Source organism: Cryptomeria japonica, chromosome 7, assembly GCF_030272615.1.
Source record: "Cryptomeria japonica chromosome 7, Sugi_1.0, whole genome shotgun sequence".
NCBI classification, from domain to species: Eukaryota; Viridiplantae; Streptophyta; class Pinopsida; order Cupressales; family Cupressaceae; genus Cryptomeria; species Cryptomeria japonica.
Window position 1 is genome coordinate 334,813,622 of NC_081411.1, and position 24,000 is coordinate 334,837,621.

Genomic DNA, 24,000 nt, shown 5'->3' on the forward strand with positions numbered 1-24,000 from the left:
GTTAGAGTGAGATATGTGGCACATGACTCTAGTACTCATATGGAGCCACATAGGTCCCTTTGGCTATACTCATGAAGGGTAGGACCACTTCCAGTAGGAAGGCGTGCAGGACCACTTCCAGTAGGAATGTGTGCGGGAGATTGTTGGTCTATGGTTGGAGATATAGCACCCAGATGATGCTCTCCCTCTTGTAGTTGACTAGCCAAGGCTTGCAAGACAAATACAGAACTTCCTTAGCAATATAATTGATAAAGCACATTTAAGTTATGTTTTATTTTTATGATACTCTGTGCAATGAGAAATGAAGAATAGATTTCCTTCATCATGTTATTTTGTTAAGTATATTTAAAGTAATTTTTAATTGAATACATTTTTTATGAAAAAATGCATTTATTGTTGTTATGATACTCCTCTTGTGTTAAACTATTTTTTTTCTTAAGTGTTAGGTTTCAAGGTTGTTACATGCACTTAGGGCAATTAGGAGAACGTGTGGCTAGGGTATGGGCCGAAATGATTGAGTAAATTGGTGAGAAAAATAGGGGCATTCCTAGCATAAAGTCGGCCTCCCAAACACGCTCACAGTGATGGTTTATGCCCACAATGAGCAGAATGAAAGTTAGAGTATATTGCAACTTTTCATTGAATGCATGATGTTTTTTGTTGCAACAGAAAAAGAGTCAGCATGAGAAAATGGACTCAAGTATTCAAAATTTGAGAGAGTTTTTTTTAGAAGAGTCTCTCATGATCTTGTAGGTTCAAATGGATCATTCGTATGTACCATAGATTCCAATAAATATGTCATCAAAGTTTGCCAATTTTCACACAAAGCACTTAAAAGAACATGTGGCTAGGGTATGGCCCAAAATGATCAAGCAACTTGGCGAGTGAAATAGGAGCATGCCCAACATAAATTCAACTTCTTAGACACACTCACACTGAAGGTTTGTGCCTACAACAAACAATTGGAAAGTTAGGGTATATCGAAACTTTTCATTGAATTCATATGACGCTTTTTGTTGCAACTGAAAAAGTCTGAACACAAGCAAATGGATTCAAGTATTCAAAATCTAAGAGATATTTTTGGAGAAAGGTGTCTCACAACCCCATAGTTTCAAATGACTTGTTTGCATGTTCCATAGATTCTAAGAAACACATTGTCAAAGTTTGACAATTTCCATACTCAGAACACTTAAGAGAATGTCTGGTTAGGGTATGGCCCAAAACGATTAGGCAACTTGGTGAGAAAAATAGGGGCATTCCTAGCGTAAACTAGGCCTCTCAGATGCACTCGTACTGATGGTTTGTGCCAACAACAAACATAATGAAGTTAAGGTATATTGCAACTTTTCATTGAATGCATTTGACGCTTTTTGTTGCAATAGAAAAAGTCTCCTCACAAACAAATGAATTCGAGTATTCAAAATCTGAGAGATGTATAAGATGGTGTAACTCCAACATTTGAAGCCAATGGTGATGTACTTGCAATGTGAGATGTCATAGAACGTGTGCATTCAACATGAGATGTAATAAATGGTGTGCCTTCAACTTGACTTGTGGTAGATGACATGCCCCCAACTTCATGACAATTGTCTCATTGCACAAGGGTTTTGAATCCATTTCCTTTGTGATGCTAATTCCACGTCTCTCTTGTGTTGCATGGATGTTTCACGTTCCTCTTGAATTGGCATGTCTTCCTCTATGGTATTCAATTTCCTCCATTCACAAAGTCGCCTCATTCTTTCTCTTTTCTTTGCATTATTGGTTTCATACTCATCCAGTGTTAGAATCTTTTCTCATTCCTCAACACAATGATGAATTCTACATGTATGCACAAGATATAGAGATTCTAGTTCATAACTTTTGTGTTAGGAAAATCATATACTCTTTAGGATAGTCATGTTATCGTGTAAGTTTCTTTGGTATCTTAATATGAATGCACTCATTAGATTATTCTCTTATTGATGTAGTTATTGTATATTGTAAAATTTAAACAAAAAAACTCATAATAAACATTTCAGTCATTAAAACATGAGAAAATTACCTCATAATAAAAATTACTTCAAAAACTTCAATTTCTTGTCTTCTACCTTGTCCAACCAACAAAAAGGTGGTCAAATGGTGATGGAATATGGTTTGATATGTTGGCAACATGAAAAGGTGTTTATTTGTCATAATTAGAGAAAATAGCATACAAAACCAAAGAATGTGGGGTTGCCTCATAGGTCAAATGTCCTTTTTTACAGTTTTCAAGTGCAGGCAATCTGGGGTGCGCCAAATGTTCCTTATTAAAAAATTTAACATTCAACAAATGGGGGAGAGAGACATAGAGAGACCTAAGAGAGGGAGGGAGAGAGAGGGAGAGAGAGAAAAAGAGAGAGATCAAGTGAAAGAGGGAAAGAGGGAAAGAGATACCTAAGAGAGGGAGGAAAAGAGAGGCAAACACCTAGAGAGAGAGAGAGAGCCCAACTGAAAGAGGGAAAGAGAGGGAGAGATCCTAAGAGAGGGAGGAAAAGAGAGATAGACCCCTACGGAGAAGGAAGAGTGTGAGAGAGAGAGAGGGGGGAGAGAGAAAATGAGAAAGAGAGACCTGACACAGGGAGGGAAAGAGTGGGAGAGAGACAAAGAGAGACATAGATAGAGACAGAGATAAAGACAGAGACAAATATGGGAGAGGGAAATAGAGGGATAAACCAAAGAGAGAGACAGAGATAGAGAGAGACAGAGATAGAGAGAGATAGAGACAGAGACGGAGATAGAGACAGAGACAGAGACAGAGACAGAGACAGAGACAAAGATAGAGACAGAGACAGAGACAGAGACAGACAGACAGAGAAAGAGAGTTAAATGGAAGTATGCAAAGAGAGGGAGAGAGATAGATTTAAAGGGAAGTATGCAAAGAGAGGGAGAGAGAGAGACAGGTGAAGGGAAGTGTGCAAAGAGACGAGGATGGAGAGTTAAAGGGAAGCATGTGAAGAGAGAGAGAGAGAGAGAGAGAGAGAGAGAGAGAGAGAGAGAGAGAGAGAGAGAGAGAGAGAGAGAGAGAGAGAGAGAGAGAGAGAGTTTCTCAATGTGAGTCATTTGGCATGTGAAAAATTAAAAATTATAATTTTTTGAATTTGGTGCATGCCAAATTTGGCGTCACAAAATTAATTTACTTGGGAAACACCAAGCCTTAGGCTTGGATTTTCCTTGGGCATCCATTTCAAAGGCTTGGATGTCCTTCTCAGGCTTGAGATGTGTTTTTCTGCAAACATCCAAAATTTTCTCATATTTTTGTTTGAGCTCTCCATCGGGTTTGCACATGTTCCAGTGCAAACAAAAATAAAGACCATGATGATATTAAGCTCTCTTAGCTATGCAACCGTGTAATTCTTTTTAGAATTTGACTATATTAAGGTCTTCATCTCTAGTTTATTTTGTCAGTGTGTCCATTTTTTATCAAAACCAACTTGTTGTATTTTGGGCATGGATTTTTATTCGTTCATTGAATTTTAAAACAAATTATATTTTTAGAAACTAAACTCCATTCTACACAATTTAAAAAGAATAAAAATGATTTCTAATTAGTTTTCACAAATTTTAGGGGGGAGCATTGCCCGAATTTTTCTTTTTTAGGATGTGTACACTTCAAAAATTAGTAAAAAAACATATATTCATTAAAAGAAATAGCCAAAAAATATGGCATAAACTAATTGGTGTTGTCTAGTTTCTCACGTGATGTATTTTAGAAAATTCCATTAAAAAAGTTGACATTTTACAAGGAGCACACCAGGTGCTCTATTTTGTTTTTCTAAAAAAAATAGGACTACTTTGTGTGCTCCCCCTTTTTGAAACCCATAATCTTCACCGTTTTCAAAAAAAACTTAGTAGTTTAGAAAGTAGACTGAGAGCACTACAACTCTTGTTCTTTTTGCATCTTCACATTTTAAGTGTAACTAACTTCATTTTTTCATTAAAGTTCAAACTTTGTTGATTTTAGAAAAAGTGACATCATAAGACCCCTTTTTGTTCCCCAATTTTTGTGCATTTACCCATCGAATTTGATTGGGATCTTTATTTGCCAACGATTTATCTCTAGAAAGGAGAGAGTTGATAAAAGTGTTAATGATATCATCCTCTTGCACCAAAATATCTTCATGACTAGGATAAATTTTGGGAGGACAAGCATGATTTGCCAATGCTTCATCTCTAAAAGGGAGATCATTGATAAAAGGTGATAATCCTCTTATGCCAAAATACTCTCACAAGTAGGACAAGTTTTGAAAGAGGAACAAGCACAAGTCATCTCAAAGAATAAGAACTTGATGATGGTTTTTATTGTTTTTTCCTAATCTAAAGAGAAGAAAATTAGAGCTTTAGCATATAAGATGTGCAACATATATACAATAAAAATGTATAAACAAGAAATCAATACAACTATCTAATCAATTTATTGACAAATCAGATTTAAATACAATTCAAATGAATTAGATTGATTGCAAGTGTAAGGTAAATCAGGTTCACCAAAACTATTTGTAGGAAAAGTGACCCTAGATTAACTTGTGCATTAACCCAGGTCAATCCTTCTCCCATATAAAATTGGTGATGTGGGTACTCTTGGTTTGTTATCCATAAGGAAGATCCAATGTTGTCTTGGACTCACACTTCTATTGATTTCATGTGATAGAGATGTGGCCAAGTGTGTGCAACAAACTAGGTAAAAGAAGTCTAATTTAACAAGATTGACTTATTGTTGAAAATATTTAAAAGAAAGTTCTAGATCTAGAAATGAAACACATAGAACCTAATGCTGAAATTTGGTGTTGAATGTACATAAATAAAGTGTTAGGTTCTTGTTTCTTGAAGGTTGTTCTATTAGAAGCTAGTGTCAAAAATAGGGTTATGAGGTTGTACTAGGTTGTCCCCAAAATTTCAAGAAAACAAGTCTAGACACTACCACTGAGCACTAGTGTCTAAGGTTTTTTGCTATCTAAGTCTTCAAAACTAATCATCACTATTTTCTCTATTCATTTGTATCAGTGGTGTGATCGAAACCCTTTAGATATTCACTGACACACATGAAAGAGGGGAAAAGGTTGTGTTGTATAGGGGCTTGCCTAATTCAAACCCTATGTTGGTGTTACACCTCCACAACAACAATTGTGAGTGATAAATCGATGCATGCTCCCTTAAGAGAATAAACAAATAAACAACATAAACTAAAATGATTACCTTAGGTATGAAACATTTGCTTGAATCTCAATTAAGGTGATGTTGACTTGCTTCATGAATTCCTACAAGATGTTAGTCCAATATAATAACAACAAATGATGTTTGATAAGAACCCACTATGTTTGATGATAGTCTTCAAATTTGTTTGCTTGATAGACCTTGATTGCTTAAATTGATAGATTGATGATTAGTTTTATTAGAGAGAGTAGATTAGGCTTCCAAATGAAAAAGGGAGTCACATTTATATGTGTATTCCACCTTTTTCCAAAAACTATTCAAGAGAGATTAATGAGAAGATTAGATATGTTAAGGACCCAAATTTAACATCTAAACTTTTCAATTTGGGCCCTTGTTGGAAGGACACTAGCATTTGGCACTAGTGCCCTTCCCTATTTGGTAGGTCAAGGGGAGTGTTGGGTGCTAGTCTCCTACCTTGAAAATTCAGATGGTTAAGAATTGTAGGATGTGTCCAAGTTTTCTAATTGGATCCCAGGATAGGCATATTTTCATATGATCAATCACAAGCACCAAAATGACTACTAAACACTACATAAAATTATAAGATATACACTTTATGATACAAACCTATTATGGATCACTCAGTTCCATCTCAGCCCAAATTGTAATTGAGTTTTAATATCAAAATGATTTTCATCATTTTTTAAGAAATTTGTCTTCCTTGAGCATAACCTAATTTAGTCATGCATGTCTTGTGGCAAGAAGAAAAATTAGGCACTTGACATTGCCATTCTCTTTCATAAACCAAATTTTGTCCACTCTCTTTCACACTCAAGATTCTCTAACCATCATTAATTTGGAAGAATCTATCTCTAGAGACATGCACATAACAGTTACCATAATATGGTTTTGGCAATATAAAGTACCCTATCAAGGATCCAAAATGGAATAGGTGAATTAGATCAAGTTATATATCCTAGTAGATTTTGGAAGATGTCTTTTTTTAGCTAAACTACTCAAAAAGAAACATGAAGATCCAATCATGAAATGTGTGATTTATTTAAATCAAGAAAAACAAAAAATTGATTTGTTTTAACCCACTCCCAGTAAGATCTATGGTAGATCTGTCAAAAATTTTCCTTTGCTAGGATCGATTTTAGCATTAAAATATGATTATTAGATTTCTCTTACAATATAATTGGGAGTGTCCCTAAGTGTATTTAGAGAGTATAAAATAACAAAAGTTTACTTGATTAACATAAAATTTCACAAGTTCCTTATGACATTTCTAGGTGCTCACAGATGATAGGAATGGCATCGAGTTAGAAATAATAGGTGAAGTGGAGAAATAATTATTGAAAATAATATGTGCTTCTATTCGATTACTTAAACTTAACTCCGATTTTTCTAGAAGAAAGGAATCCTCTAGAGTTTGATTGTTTTGATTGGGTAAATTAGGAGAGGGCCCGAACTCTTATACATAACAATCATCAAGGTTAAAAGGAGGGATCACACAAGCCGTGACACTATCAAAGAAACCAAAGAGAAAGCAAAGACAAAAAAAATTGCTTGGAGCTTTGAACCAGTAGGACACAGAGGTCACAACCTCCAACCAACTAGAGGAAGAGGGAGAGAAGAGGACATGAAACCTTTTCCTCTAGAATTCAATTTTTATAGGTTTATGGCAATATTGAATTTGTGAGCTATAGTAGCCTATATAGAGGACTAATCCTCGAGACTTGTTTGATTTTGATAACCTTTCAATCCTATGGCTAATTGACAAGATGAATATACCGAGTAAGTGTATTTTTGCATAAACTAGAAACAACTATTCCATGTATATCTTGAGCTCATTGCACAATCATTTAGAAGTAGTAAAATACCAACACATAATATGCCTTTGACATTCTAGTTACAATGAAGATGAACTTCCAATATCAAGGAAGGCTCTTTATCTTCTTCTAAGGATATGTATAATTAGCCAAAATGGTTATTCTTAATAGGTTATTCGCAAGGAAATGGTGACAATACTATTTAAATATGTATGCAAAAGTTGGAAGCGTATAGAAGAAAACACTTTCTTTTTTTTTGGCAAAGTGCCTCAAAAAAATAAGATGATGTAGACTACAAGAATCACTAGATATGCACAAAATGAGTTGTTGAAAAACCCTTAGAGATTTTTTAGAAGATGTATTTGGCATGTTCAAATTCAATGATCTATAAAAAGAATATTTTTGTCAGTTATTAAAGATGTGAATTTCATGAAAAGAATGTTCTAAAATTTGAAGGCATTATCTGAAGTGCACTCTATTTTTTCATATACCAAGGACTTGGCTAGGAAGGAAATTCACCATCCATACACATCAAAAGATTAGGCAAATATGGCATCCTTAGTTAATGTCTATGACATTTGGAGGCAACTTTAGGGCAAGACTTTCAAATAATAATTTTGTACTAGAAATCCTTTCCAATTTTCTAACAATATAATGCAGCAACAACTAATCCATATGGAAGGAACAAATCCCCTTGTGAAGAAACGAGAAATATTCTTTAGGAAATATATTGAGATTGAAGCTATAGATATTTTGAATTACCTAGTCTTGATGTATGCTTCTACATAGAAGGTCAATAGATTTCAATAATGTTATGATATGGTTGTGTCACAAGTTTTAAAGAATTGCTAGAGCACCCTAGATTTTGCAACTATTATTTCATTAACAACACCTGATTACTTCTAGATGTTTCTATAGAAGTCTTAACTCACTCATAATCTTATGTCAATTTCACAACCCTCTATTTCTAGAGGAAATTTCCAACTAGCATATTTTGAACCAAAATTACCCTTTGAATCTAGTTATATAGTACATGATCTTACATTGAATGAAGCTCTCACCATGTATCAAATCCTTCATGGATAGATGTAAAGAATGCTCTTCCTAATTATTCACATATTCCTCATGAAGAAAACTACTCAATTAATGTAACTATTGTGAATAAATATCTTATCGGCCAATATGATGCTAGATAAGTGCATTAATGTTTCAAAAAAACTCTCCTCATCCTACCATCATTTTTTGAGGCATCCTTGATAATTCCTAACCTTCTAATTGTTCCACTTGTATTGATAAATCTATAAAGTGTAATGTTCCTATGACTATTGATTTTCACATGGTAACCCATTTGTATAACACGAGGAATAAATAGGTCGATCCTATTCTAGTTTCTCTTCCTACCTCTTCTCCTATTTACCATTGGCTCCTTGTCTTCTTCAAACGAATATGGGAGATTATGATCTTATTAAGCTACTCTAGCTAAGATCTCTCTTTAGAAGTTATTTCATGCTTTTGTAGTATATCATGGCATGCTCGAGGAATCTTTACAAAATATTTATGTCATCTTCTATTAAGCCAAATAAGATAGCTACTTTACTTTAATATATTCACACAAATTTTACTCTTACTGTCTTTTAACACCATTTATTTCCTTCTATTAAGTTGTAAAAGCAACATGAACCTCTCTTTATTATTTGTGACATTAATTTCAAAAGTATCAACCATATTCTTATTGATAGTGGTTTGTCTTAACATGTGTTATAGCCATGTTGAACTACCTTAACATAGACACATCTTGCATTTCTCCTAATTTTTCTATCTATGGCGTTGATAATATAAGTAGGCAATGTCTTGGCACAATAATGTCTCTTATATAGTTGGCCCCATTAAATTGTCCACTATGGTATATGTGATGCATGAAGATTTAGATATAGTCTTCTTTTTTATAAGACCATGGATTCACAATATGGTTGTATTTTTGTCTACTTTACATCAATGTATAAAAAAAATCCATTAAAAAAAACATATACAATAAAAGTTCATCCTAACCCCTTTCAATATTATCAATAGGCTGAATAAATTATATGAAGCCTTCTTAATCTCTTCATAATTATGTGTCTTTTAAATCAATTTCACAAACACCATTATCATCCTCTATTAATGATGGTGTACCTTCTTCAAATGCATGTCTTAGTGATGACTAGGGCTAACTAGAGTTCACCCCTCATGGTCCTAGGGAATATAAGGTTGACCTTTCTAACTTGGGAATCCCCTATTGAACAAGGATTTGCATTCTCGTGCTAGAATTGATCCTTCTTCTATAAAGTTTTCTACTACAATGTGTGGATATACATCTCACTTCAACAAGTCCAATGACATTGATTTTTCTCTTTCTACTTTGGAGAGACATTATGGGCTTGCATTCAAGTTTGTTTCTAAATATGGATACAAAGGAAATGGTCTCTGGCATATGGAACAAGGAGTGAAGGTCTTTGTGGAAACTACACCACATTTTTGTCTAAAGGGTTTGCATTGCCACTCTTCTTCTTCATATGCATCCCCTTCTCTATTGATTGATGTCTATATGGCTTCTCATTTTCAAAAAAATTGCCTTCACATCAAAAAGGATTATTCCTACTCCATTTGCTTTTGAAAACACTCAAAATATTCAATCTTCTTCCCTTCCACCTAAATGAGAGCATATCTTATTGAGGTTTTGAAAAGAATGCTTGATCAATCTTCCTACAACATGCAAGGAAATTCTAAAACATATTCAACCAACACTTTCTTCCCATGCATATCATTGAATTCTTGATCATTACACCAACAAATGTTGAGCCTTGCAGCATAGAATACAACACCTTCTCTACACAGGTGTCACCACTCTTTCTCTTGTTGATGCACCCATCTCTTATCTACATGATACATGAGATTGAGGTTATCCTTTGTCTTGTTCATTATGCACTATAAACATCATTATTCCTCTACTATGGCATTTTTTTTGTTATTTTCATGATATGAGAAAACATTTACGTTATAATATTGAGACTCCTTTATTGTGATGTGAGATCATCTTTTTCAATAGATTATGATTAACCTCAACATTCTCATCACTAGTGCACAATACAGATTCTATCTCTATCTAGCTCTCTCATATTCTCTCATAAAGTTTTTACACCTCTTTGTCTATTGTGTTGCTATCCTTATAGTGGCACACATAGTTTTCAAACTGTGTTTTTTTTTTCATTCATATTGGTGGCATCTTGTGCGCAAATATACTTTAATTTTGTGGTAACAACAAAACCCATCACTTTTGTCATCACCAATATTCTAGGGGGCATGTGTAATTTGTTCATATGGGATGTATTATGTCTAATGATCCACCCTCTTCTTTCTTCCCCTTTGCATCATCTTCAAATATTTGCATATGATGCATGCAAATATTTTAATAGGGGTAGGTAGTGAAGGTAGTGGTCATTCTAATCACATGTGCATCCATTCATGTAGCCTACATTATTGATATGCTCCTAGGCAATAACATTAGTAGGATATGAGTGACCTAACAGAGCACAGCTTATTAGCCTATATTCCCTTCATATTTATTGCTTTAATAGTTTATGATACACCTAGCATAATATAACTAGCATATGTGTTTCATATAACCTACTTTTTTTACTCCTCATGGTCACCTTGCAACCCAATTTGTAATGAATGTGATCCATGAAGGTATTATGTGATTTGCATGACCCCTAGCAACAAAGGAAGCTAGTGCCTAAATCATGTTCTAAATTTTTCATATTGATTTCTTCCTTTTCTCCTTATATTTCTTTTGTTTCTATTACATTTGGGGACAATGCAAAGTATTAATTCACCTTCCACATTCAGCTCTTCCATCTTGTTGGACCTTAAAAAAAAATTGTTATGCCCTTTTCCTTCGTGTATCTATTGTTTACATTTTTATATATTTTTGCAAAGTTTTTACACAATGATTTTGTAGGTTTATGTTGTTCTAACCATGCTTCTTGTATAGGTTTTTGTTATCTAATTTATTTCTCTTGCAAATTCTCATTTTGATGGCACAATCATCCTACATGAGAAATGTTACTTCCTCCATGGTATCATTTTTTAATGTTATAATGTATTTACTTACTAATATATTCCTTTATATACTTTAGCATGCATATTCAAATCATAAACCCATTAAAATGGGGGCAAAATGTAATATCAAAAGTTGCATACTCTTACAATTTTATACTTTGTTTTACACTCACTTTGGTGTCCATCCCCTTAGTGTTTTTGTAGACTCATTTTAGCCCTAGCATTAGCCTTTTCTCTCCCATGTTGCCAAGGACTTGTCTCTTGTAGCCCATTTTGTCAATTGATGGCATAGTTATGTTAAACTTGTGTTTTTTACTATTTCATCATTTCTAAAGCTCAAATATCCAAACACTAGCATGACACCTAAATGTTCATGCAATGTGCTCCAATTGTTTGACAATTTCTCATATAGCAATCATCTACAAGCATTTTGCCATCCATCAACCACCCAAGTGGATGGTAACCACTCAAGAAAAATCTGAATAGTTTGCCAATCTCTTCCTCTCATTTCAATTCTCTTTTTTTATTTTTGGACTCTCCCTCTTGCACATTGAAGCTCTTTAACATTCTACAACTTTCTTCATCTCTTTGTAGCTCTCTTTACAACTTTATTGGCTTTAACACTTCTTTGGCTATCTCATCAAAGCCCTTGTAATATTATACAAGGCTCTTGCTCTTTCTTCCTCAAGCTTTAAACAAAATTGTTCTAGCTTTTTCTACTTCTTTATTTCTTATTGTTATTGCAACATTAATTTTTGTGTGCCCTTACGAACATTGGAATATTCAAATCCTACAATCTATTTCATTTTGATATTGTCACTACTCTTAATTCTTAAATACATTTAGGATAAGAGCATACATTTGTTTTTACTCTATTTATCGTTGTTTGTATGTGGAGACCAAAAGGACCAAAGAGACTTGACCAATCTTAGTACACTTCCCACATAGCCACAAAACATTTTCTCTCCTTCGGGTATACATTTTTCCCTAAAAGATATTCAACTATTCGACAGTCTGTAAATTTATTTCCCTTCCTCTTTCTTTGTCATGATTATTTTCATCGCAATATATTAATTAAATCTCTATTATTTTACTTTTTCTATCATTGAACTCCGTAGAACTTTTTAATTTATTTCTATCGAAAAAGGTATGTTTTTCAAGACAAACTGGGTTTTTAGGAGTTCATCATGCATATGTAGACACTTAGTCTTAGTGTCTAGAGAGTTGACTTCCAAAATTCACTGTTAAGTTATTTTTGTTAATTTTTTGTTCTACTTTCTAGCTATCAATTCTATAATTACATTTCTATAAAATAGCAACAATAAGCTGCTACTCCTTTTAATAAATCAAATTTTGTATATTACAATTTAGAATCATAACATTGTCATCACTAACTACAAACAATGTAACTTCAATTTGTTCTTTACATTTGTAATCAAATCCAACAGCATCATCCTAAAATGCAGAAGTTAATCATTACAATTTGTAACCCGAGAATTGTACCCATTTCTCTACCCTAGTTGTTAGACCATCTCTTAAAAAGAATATCAAACAATCATCTACCTACATAAAACACATTAAATCTCCTTAGCAGCCTAGAGACTACTTCACCGACAAGGCATATATAGGTACATAGGACAAGAAGACTTGGTCTTCTGAGATTTGCAAATTCAAATAACTTGGGAAGACTCACCTAATAGAATTGCTAGGATACCTCTTTCCTTAAAAAATTCCAACCAAAGCCATCACCCTTGCAAACGCTAAAACTCTAGTAAAAAACTGAAGATCATTACACCAAAAAGTTCTCCATGGTTGTTATCTTTGCCCTCCACCTTCTTTGTGTTTATTACATTATTCTCATTTACTCCATTGCAATATTGATTGCTCATTTATTGCCTTGTATATTGCCAAATTTGAAGTTTTGAATATCGACTTGTACTTTTCAACTAATTGCACCTATTAGTTGTTTCTCTATTGTTCATATGTAAAGTGTAATTACTCCCCACTTATTTCCTGCTCAGTATATTCCTAAATCATTTCAGTGCACGCTAGGAGAATGCATACCTTTATCTCCGATCTAAAAGCATTATTTAGTAATCTCTTAGTGCATACACTCCGTCATTCTTCTGCAACAATATAATGGCTGTTGCATATTTGGAAACAAAAGAAAACAAGTTCAAAGGTGTTACATGATCAGAACTTACCGGCACTGATGCTTCCACTAAAGCTATCTTAATTTCCTAAACGCATCCTTACCAGCCCTGGTTCATTCAAATTTCTATCCCTTATTCAACATTTTAAGAATTAGTGCAATGGTTTCTGGAAAGTCCAGAACAAATCTCCTCAAAATAATATATTTTTTAATCAAAGAAAGATTCCACTACATTCGGAAGGAATGAAGGTTATTGAATAGATCCATTAAATAGGAAGCTTGTTTAGTTTTGTAGGCAATATGCTGGATTTTCATTACTAAAACATTTAATTTAATGTTCTCGCAATTCTTTTTGAAAAATGAAGAAAGAATGATACAGAAGATACATTCAATATTTGTAATAAATTATAGATCACATAGGTATATTCCTGGGTACAAGTAACGATTTAATTAGTTCTTAGCACGTGCTGAGCAATTCATGAAGTGAACTGAAACATTTATATGCACTGCCAGTGGTGAAAGAAGTTACTTTTACTGAAATGTATCATAGGCATATAATTACCCATTTATTGGATTAGGAGACACTGTAATGTAAATGCTAATAACAAGAGGATAGGTTAAAACCTCAAATTCACAGATTTACCAGGAGTTCAAGATGAGTACAAATAACTCATAGCTATTTTACCAAATGTCCCTTAACGGGAAAATGTATTTAACTATTTCTATATCAAAATAACGGCAGATATCTTCTCGTTGCCAAATTTTCAATATACAGTACAATCTGGTAAACGAAAAATTTGAAATATGGGATACAGACATTTGAATGTTCTTAGTTTTGTACGAAATGAACCTCCCGCCTATGTTCTGAATTGTTGATGAAAACTGTTGAGATCTTCGAGGCAATTCAACTTTCAGGATTTGGTGGTAATCTACTTCTACAATTTCTACATAGAAAAATACTAATAATTGCTGGATTGCCAAAAATTGGTTTAGATCCCACTTGCTACAGGTAAAAAAAGCTATTGTCTGTTCACAACCCTCTATTTCTTGTGCAAACTAATCCATCAGTTCAATTGAAAGATGGAATCCGTTATGATTAAAATAGTAGCATTGTTTAGTATGGTTTCCAAAAAAATTAGGTGGAACCCAGTACTTATATTGATCAGCGCTCAGGGGATGAGAAAAATATAACCACAAAGTACACAATAAACCCAGAGATTAAAATTCCACCATACATAAATGCTTGAGAAGATTGTACAGGAACCTCAAATTGTACTGAGCAACATCTCATTTTGTCCCTCTCGGATAGTAGCACACGGTGCACATATCTGAATCAAAAGAAAAGAAACAAATGTGATTCCAGAATACAAATATTCTTCATGTATAATATATCTTCTAATCCTCCATCATCATAAAGAAAAAGAAATTTTTAAGCAGAAACATATCTAACAAAAAACTATGTATATTCCACGACTGATGCATTAAGATAATTTAATATGAAATTGGTTTGACATATCGATTTAGTCGTTCTTCTAGCCAGATTTGTCCGAATCTTCTCTCTTCATGGTTTCTCCTGATTTCTGTTTCCTGAAGGAGGCCAGGATTTCCTCTTTCTATGATTCTCATTTCTAAAGCTCAGCTGTTTAAAACAATTAAAATATCTTCAGCTTTCCTGAGAACAGCTGTTGCATATTTTGCAGCAGCATGTTCATAGGACTGTGGTGCAGGTACTAGTTGCTTAGAAAATTTCTCTTAGTTAACCTCAACAAATTTAAAATTTTTAATAAGTTACTAATAATGCTAAGTTTTTGGTATGGGCACATGGTCAGAACTGTAGCATTTGACCATTGTCTAAACTAACAATTGAATATCTACAACACTAATGTAGTCTAAAAAATACACTAAATATCCATTTGCTCCATACAAGAGAACACCACACGAGAGCAACAATCCAAAAATCATGTTTCCTCTTTGTCACAAGATACAGAATGAAATGTTGCACTCTACCAGCATTAACATACTGAAACACTTCTTACCTGCATTTCTGAGCATATGTTGTTCAAGCATTATATTTTCATATTCTCGAAGGACATAAGAATCATTTATGACATAGGCACTAGTATGCCAAATACTTCTGCTAATCCTTTTATATTGTTATTTCAGTTATTCCTCCTAGTACATAGCTTGATATTGAACTCTTTATCAGTTTCAGGAATCACTGCAGTTTCCTCCAAACTATACTTCAAAACTTTAACCCTAATTCAATATGTATCTGTGATCTTTTGATGAAATAATGTGGTGGCATTCAATTTGATGTCCAAGTTTCACAGTGGTTGGATCCAGGGTCTAGTTTCTGCAACTAGTAGCTATGTGACAAGGTGTGCTCCTTAATATAAATAAATGGAACCCAAATCTAGAGCCTAAGCAGTTGGATGTAAACTCATTATAAAATTGATAAATATGCTTGGAACAATAAATGTGGTTGGCATTCCATTTGTTTAGGTGGAAGATTTTCTTTCAGGTGCCAATTAACACCACAAATAGAACTTGTTGTCATCCCACAGCTCTAATATAATTATCCATGTAACATAACATCCGATTGATCTAATCTACTCTTACATATGCTCCACCGTAGTGAAACATATCCCACATGCAGTAGTTATCTATAGGATAGTTGAGCCAGGTTATTCCTCATTCCACTTAACCTTTTTGCACTAGCCAAATGCCGCATATCTAAGCTTCAAAATGCCTGACCTACAAGTTTGTAATGTCCCCTTCCTAGCCAACTTCAATAAAAAGGGTTAGCCTATCAACGGGTCCTCGTAGGGATGGAGGACATCATTTGGGCGAGTCAAGGCAACACAGAATATAATACCCAGAGATATCCTATTCTCTCTTGATCAAATTCTTCTATGTGCTAAACAGCTAAACTATGTGATCACAAAGACAATGCCAAGGTTCCCAAACTCATGCTGAATGTCTCAATTGGTTCGTTGTGATTTGCTGGTAATCTCAAGGGGGACTTACACAATTGTTTATGGAGCTAACCAATCTAAAGATTCTGCTGATTCCTGACTTTCTTCTTTTTTTTTGGAATAATTTTGCAATAAGTTCTATTCAATCCTACTTCTATTAAGACTTGGAAAAAAAGGGCAAAGGGGTGAAGGTTTAGGAAGATAATTCTAATCCTAATCTAATCCTATGAACTCTGGAGACACAAATTACAAAAGTGGAATTTAAACCAATCCTTGTTTTGCCAAATTCAACAACTATACAAGAACTGTGCTATCTTCTAAGGGGTTCAAAAACATTTCATCACTCATATTCACCAACATTTTGAACAATGAATATAGCAATAGAAGTTAAGTTTTCATTTACTAGTTCAGGCTAACTTTGTAAAACAATTGAAAATCATCCAATTAGAAATGGTCTGAACACATCAACTCCATATTAAGCAATTTTATCAAATCTTTCATTCAATCTATCAACTTGAAAATGAAATCTATTCTAATGAGAGCCAAGAAACCATGCTAACTTGCAAAGGTAGACAAAGATTCACCAACATTTTGAACAATGAATTATGTCTATTACTTAAGAAGTATCACTACAACAATTTCTCTAAAATCTCCCATGAGTTACAAATGAGAAGAGAAGGGTTTATATAGGCACCCTTTTACAAAGCAACGACCCATATTGATTTAAGATCAATGGCCAAGATTAAAAAATTAAACCCTAATTAGGGCAAGCTACAATACTTATCCAAAATGGACCAATGAGAACTAAACAACTAATAAACCCAGCTTTCTTCTAGAAGTGAGGGTCCCTTATCCTTTTCTTTGGCAGCAAATTCAATGAACCTGGTCACTATGGGGTCAACCTCTTCCATTGGAACACTTGGCAAAATGTCAACCTTGTATTCCATCGAGTCCATCGCATCTTGACATGTGGCAAAAGTGGTTATCCAGTCAATTTCCAGTTTTTTAAAATCATCCTCCATGGGAAAAATGAGGATGCCTTGTTAAAATGTTTTTTCTAGATTGGATTTGCGGAAGTGAAAAAATTGTTTTGAACTTTGGCCTGCAAGTTCTCTACATCTAATTCCTTGTCTCGGACTATTTCCTGCTCAAGCACATCGGAAACTATGATGAAGACTTTGTCTTGGATTGTCTTGATTGTTTCTTCTATCCTGGCACCATCAATCTTCATCCTCTCCAAGACTTCTCCTCTAGTCACCAAGGCATGATACCATGTGCTGAAGTCATATGATGTTTCGACATTAATTACATTTCCACTAACCAAGCCATGCTCAGGAATTACTTTCAGCACCTTCAAACATGGAATTGTCTTTTCGTGAACAGTTTGAAAATCTTCCCAAAACTCAGCTATGCTTTGGATTCTATACATGAATGAAGAGATTTGACCATAGACCTGTGCCAATTCTTCCACGAATTTGATGGCCTTGACGAATTTGATGGCCTTGTTTGCAACTTCTGCAATCCATTCATCGTCCTCTTGAGCTGCCATCTGCGTTCCTTCAAAATTCTCAATTGATTCTTGTGGAAGAGCCAAAGGTGGAGCGAAAATTGCCTCTTCTCTCCCAATAGGATTTACCAAATGTTGTATATAACACCTTAAGTGTTCATTCTCTTCTTTGAGATTGTTCTTCTATTCTTCCTCTTTCCTTAGGCTTTCCTTGATGGCGTTGACTGAATCATCTAACTCATGGACTTCTTGTTCTTTTGTAGTAGGACCTATGTCCACATTCATTAGCTCATAATGTTCAGGAGCGTTGTCCTCCTTTGTCTTGTCAACCTTTGGAATGGCCACCTGAATTGAACGATATCATGTGCCATCTTTATGGATTAAGGAATATTTCTTGGCCTTCTTTTCCACAAGCCTATTCAATCTGGCTAAGAATTTTGTTGAATCGTCCACTAGTTGGACTTCTACAATAACTTTCTTTTTCATTCTTGCTAGTAACCAATATGGTATTGTTGGTTGTTCAATGCCATCATCTTCTTCATTTACCTGATCTCCTTCACTTCCTTCAATTCCTCTAAGTGCGGAAATCATTCCTTCGTAACATGCCCACCCTGCTACCGGGGTAGGGGCTAGTGGGGTAGGTGGAATTAATTAGCCTGCTAGCCCTTGAAAATCTCCTTCCAAGATATCAACTTCAGTATTCTCCAATTCCTCATCCATTACTGTTACTGAATCATCAAGGCCATTAGGAACAATTTGTTGTTGAATTGGTTCTTCACAAATTGGAGGAATTTCTATCTCAATTTGTAGATCATCTTCAACGAGAGCTTTGTTCCTATCTATGGATGAGCCAACTTCTTCAACCAAAGAAGTGTTGTGAAAGAAGACGCATTGTTTTCTCTTTGTTTCTTGTGTACAATTTCCTTATCTAAAATCTTTTTTCTTCTTGGCCTTAGTAAACTTTTTGTTGTATGCTTCCTTTTCTTAGAATTTCCACTTTTTGGTTTCTCAACATCGTGAGTCCCTTCATCCTCATCAGAAGAACAAGAATCCATGCTTCCCATTAAATCATAGGTGAAGACAGTATTCTTCTCCTTCAATTTGTGAGTTTGTTGATCCACCCACCACTTAATGAATTTCATGACTGGCCTCATCAATGTATCCAAATCTGAAAGTTCAAGTCTAGACCAATCCATTGCAAGGAGAGGTTTATCTTTTCCTTCTTCATAGTGTGGCTAGGTGAAATTTCCATCATCCTCCAACTGATCTGGTATGGGAAAAAGTTCAATCATTCTAATCATGCTTATTGATATCCTAGACCACATTTTCCTCGTTTCATATTGATCAGCTGCATTGGCCCAGAAATCCTCAAGATCAACTCTGTGTCTATACTTTTGTTTATCATCCCAATATGATAATGGGGGTCAAAGTTGGACCTTGATCAATAGAAGGAGAACGGATACCATTGCATTTCTACGTCCACTTTATCAACTACCTATGTTGATGGACATGATTCTAACATTTTTCCAATAAAAAAAGGAAAAGAAATTCCAGCCTTCTTGCCTCTTTGGATTTTCTCATGTGTTGACCTCTAGTAGTACCATTTTGCTTAGGATATCTTGGAAGTTTGTATGGGCATCATGTAAATCCTTGGGCTCTCAGGTGTGTGAATCTGGGGAATTGGATGTACCAAGATCCAAATCTGCTTATCAAATCTTTGGCTTCTTGTGTCAGTTGTTGATAAGTGCCTCCTTGAAATATCCTGGTGATATACATTAGGAATGCATCGTTGACTCTTTTGAAATGGGATTTCTCCTATACATGCAATTGTGGATAGCAATCATATGATTTGAATTGACCATCCTTGTTTCCCACAATGCCTTTGCAAATCAATCCCTTATATCTGTAACATCTTGTCAGCATGTAAATGACATAGGAACTCATGTAAAAAGACTTTGTGTTCTCATCAATGTTATTACTGATTATTTTTGCCCAATTTCTCATCTTGACACCGATAGTGATTTCATCAATGAAGTGATACATCCAAGGCTTGAATGAGGAAGCCTGAGGACTTCCTACGACTCTATTCAGCAATAGGATGAGGTCTTCATACTCTTCTATGAAATCCGTCTGGAAAAGATTCTTAGGCACTTTGGAATAATGAGGTGTTGGCTTAAGCAACCATTGCTTGTTGATTACTTCAATACAAGAGATAGGTTCTGCTTCAAAAAGTTAAGGCTTCCTCCTTGGTCTTGTGTATGGTAGAATGATAATTTGGAAAGCCAAATGCTTCCTTGATGGCCATCTCTCCAAGGTAGGCCAATACTCTGCAATCAGGTGCCACAATTTGTCTCTCCTGAGTGTTATAATATTTGGCGCATTCTATTATCAGCTCATAGCACTACATAGCTGGAGGAAATCCAACTGCTGGAAAAAATTCATTTCTCGTCATCTTGCGAGCTAATGGTGAAGGCAAGCAATCATCAAGCCCATACATTCTCTTTTTGAAGTCTTTGAGGTCCACATGGCCAAGGTTAGTATCTCCAACTTTCTTCCACTTTGTCACGATCTTGGATTCCAGCTGTGGTCCTTTGTCTTTGAACTTCATTTGTGCTTTCCTAGAAATCCCTCCTTGAGCTGACATCTACCACCTGAAAATTATGAAAAATTCCAGACTTAGGAAAAGGTTAAAGGGAGGTTTGATGCTCGCTTAAAGGAATTTCAAAGAATGATTTTGATTTGATTCATGAATTTTTTTAATCCAGACTGAAAATCAGACTAAGTCAAGTCTGATTATGAAATTAGGAATAAAAATCAGACTTGGTGAAATTCTGAAAATTAAAATCAAGTCTGATTATGAAGCTTTCTGCCCTTCAAAACTGTAAAAAGCGTAAAAAAGCAAAATGATCTTAGGAAGAATTTGAGGAATCCGGACAGAAGGTCTTTCCACAAGTCTGGGAAACTAAAATTCACATTGAAAGAAGGAAATCTTGAAGTGTGAAACAGACGGAAATTATGAAAATCTGCCTTCAAAACTGTTATAAACCTGAAAATTTAAAGGAAATTCCTTAGTTGCTTTGAGTAATTGCTTTCCACTTCATCTTCAAATGTCTGACTTCTCTTAGGGAATTGTTTTGCGCCTGCAATTACTTCAAAATTTGCCTTCAAACTTGAAAAAATTCTTTCTTGAGCTCTAACTTTCAACTTTGAGAAGCAACTTGTGAGTTGAATGAAAGCCAATGCCCAAGTTTATAGAGAAGTCGAATCCTTTCTTTGATTTGTTTTTTCGTTTTAATGTTTTATTGGAAATGAATCTAGTCATATTATGAACACTAGATCTGTAGGAACCCACCAAGGGTTCTCGACTCAGACAACGGAGGTTTAGTTGAACCAGTTGCGTTTTATGTTTTGTATTTTGCAATTTCTAACAACAAAGCTAGTTTTGAACAAATAGTATCCAAAAAGCAACATTGGAAAGAGCTGGAAATTAATTGAACTTCATAAAATTAGGATTATCAAACCCTTATTACATCCAATTTGCATAAACACCTTCAATAAAGAAATCAGACAAGTCCAAGAAGATTTATTGTCAAATACCTCAAATTTATGAAACCCCTTATTTGTAGTGTTCCACGGGGACGCGTCCCCCCGTCAGAGACGTCTCGAGGACGGGGGGACGGGGACGCGACGTCCCTCGCCGTCCCGCCACCGCCACCCAAATGCCGCCAGGACGTGGAGACGTCCCCGCGTCTCCACGGGAGACGTGGAGACGTCTGGGTGTCTCCTGGGAGACGTCTGGGCGTCTCCGTGGGAGACGCCTGGGCGTCTTCCGTGTTCCCACGCAAAAAAAGGCACTTTTTTAAGTTTTTTAAAAACATGTGCCTTTTGGGGGGGGGTTAAGGGGTAACCCTAATTGGACGTGGGCCCCACCCTACCCCTCAAAACAACACAAAAGCATGTTTATTTTGGATTTCACTTTCATTTTGGAAAACTGATTTTTTTTCCAGCAACTTGAAGAGGAGGAAATACTTGAAGAAGATTGATTGAAGGGGTGAGAAAAGTGATTGCAAACGTGATAGGAGCTAGAAGAAGCAAGAAGAAGAGGAAGAAGAAGATTCTTCTACATTTTGGAGAGATTCTTCAAGCACAAGGTAGGGTTTTTCAACTTCTTCTTGTTTTTTTTTTGTTTTACTTTCTGATTTTCATTGTTCTATGTCATTTTTGGTTTTTTTTTCCCTATTCATCTCAAGACTCAAAATGAGATTTGATGTTGAATCTTGAGGGCAAAATGATGAATCATTTTGCCCTCAAGATTCAACATCAAATCTCATTTTGAGATGAATAGGAAAAAAATTTTAAAATATATTGTTAAACAAGGCTGATTTTATTTTTATTTTTATTTTTATTTTGTGAAATGCAGTGTTAATTTCACAATGAGCTCCCAAGGCATGAGTGAAGATGACATGGAAATCCACTCTCATAGTGAGAATGATTCAGAATATGAACTTGAAAATGAGGGGGGTGACCATGGGGCTGATCCTGGAGCCCAATCTAGTTCTATGGCAAGTGCACCAGCTAGTACAGGTTGGCCTTCAGAGTTGTTGGCACCATATGCTAGGGGTCATTTTGATCCTAAGTCTCCTCTAAAACAGTTTGCTTCACGAATATCAGTACAAGGCACTGCATCACATTTAAGTGGGGGAACAAGGAAGTGGAAGTGCAATATCTGTGACAGAGAATGGTTCAGTAGCATTAGCAGGGTGAATGCACACTTTCTGTTTTGGAGAGGAAAAGGCGTGAAACATTGTAAGTTTTTGGAGGAACCCAAAAATATATAGTACAGAATTGAGTTTAACAGGCTTTGGAGGGTTCTAGATGACACAAATATTTCAATGCCTACTACTTTGTCTGCTAGGGCATCACTTCACGACAACCAGAATGTGCCAGTGCCACATACTTCTCATGCTTCACAGGCGGGAGGAATGATGTTTGGATCTCCATCTACTTCCACTTCTATTGCTACCAGGGCTGGGAAACGTAGGTTGCATACACCACAGAGCAACCCCATTGCTGATATGTTTAATGTGCAGCTGAGAGATGAGATAGATGAATCCATTGGCAATTTCTTCTTTGCCAATGGCATTCCATTTCATGTTACACAGTCTCCTTATTATAGGAAGATGATGGATATGGTGGCCAAGGGAGGACCATCTTATGTGCCACCAGGGGAGACGAAAATGAGGACCTCGATCTTGGATAAAAGCTATTCCAAGATCAATATTTTGATGGAGAAGATGAAGGCATGTTGGGTGGCATCGGGGTGCAGCATAGTTATGGATGGGTGGACGAACATTAGCCATCGTCCACTCATCAACGTCATGGTCACATGTGCAGAGGGCCCATACTTCCTTAGACCAGTTGATTGTACAGGGCATCGTAAAGATGCTGATTTCCAGTTTCAGGTCCTCAGGGAGGCTATTGAGGAGGTTGGGCCACAAAATGTGGTCCAAGTAGTGACAGATGCAGCCTATGTGTGTAGAGCAGCAGGGAGACTCGTTGAGGCAGCCTATAGACACATTTGGTAGACCCCATGTTGTGTGCATGCCATGAACAATGCACTCAAGGACATGGGGAAGATTGACTAGATTAGAGGAGTGGTCACCGATGCGAGAGATGTGCAGATGTTTATCTACAACCACCACACTTCACATGCACTCTTCAGGACCTTCGCGAAGAAGGAGTTCTTGAAACCAGTTGAGACTAGATATGCATCCTATTTCATTCTCTTGGAGAGAATGATTGAGTTGCAAGAGGCATTGCAACTCATGGTTATGACTAATGAGTGGAATAGGTGGGCTGAGGCCAAGACAGAGCAAGGGAGAAGGGTGAAGGAGATAGTGAAGAGTGATGTGTTTTGGATTGATGCGAAATACATTGTCTCCATCATTTCTCCAGTATTCTAGGTGATCAGATATGGGGATGGGGATGCACCTAACCTTGGAGAGGTGTATGAGTGCATTGACTCTATGCTTGACCAGATGAGGGCTATTGTGCGAGTGAAGGACCCCTCTCTAGCATTCTACAATGAGCAAATCCGGCCTATCATTCAGAGTAGATGGGACAAGTTGAACACTCCTTTGCATATGGCTTCCTTTGCCTTGAATCCTAAGTGGTACAAGGCTAGACCGGGTAGAATGACACCGATTGAGGATGATGAGGTGAAGGCGGGTTTCTTTAGGTGCATAGACAAGATGTTTGATTCCAGAG

The 24,000-nt window shown here is 35.7% G+C and overlaps 1 protein-coding gene across 1 annotated transcript in view; it reads right to left on the reverse strand.

Moving 5' to 3' along the window:
* Positions 1–13,907: 13,907 nt before the first annotated feature.
* The window catches only part of LOC131043062 (uncharacterized), a 197,457-nt gene continuing 187,364 nt past the window's right edge, over positions 13,908–24,000 (reverse strand). Inside the window, exon 16 of the mRNA XM_057976403.2 lies at positions 13,908–14,579. Coding sequence (XP_057832386.2) covers positions 14,414–14,579 — 166 coding nt within the window. The 3' untranslated portion in view covers positions 13,908–14,413. The remainder of the gene's footprint in view (positions 14,580–24,000) is intronic.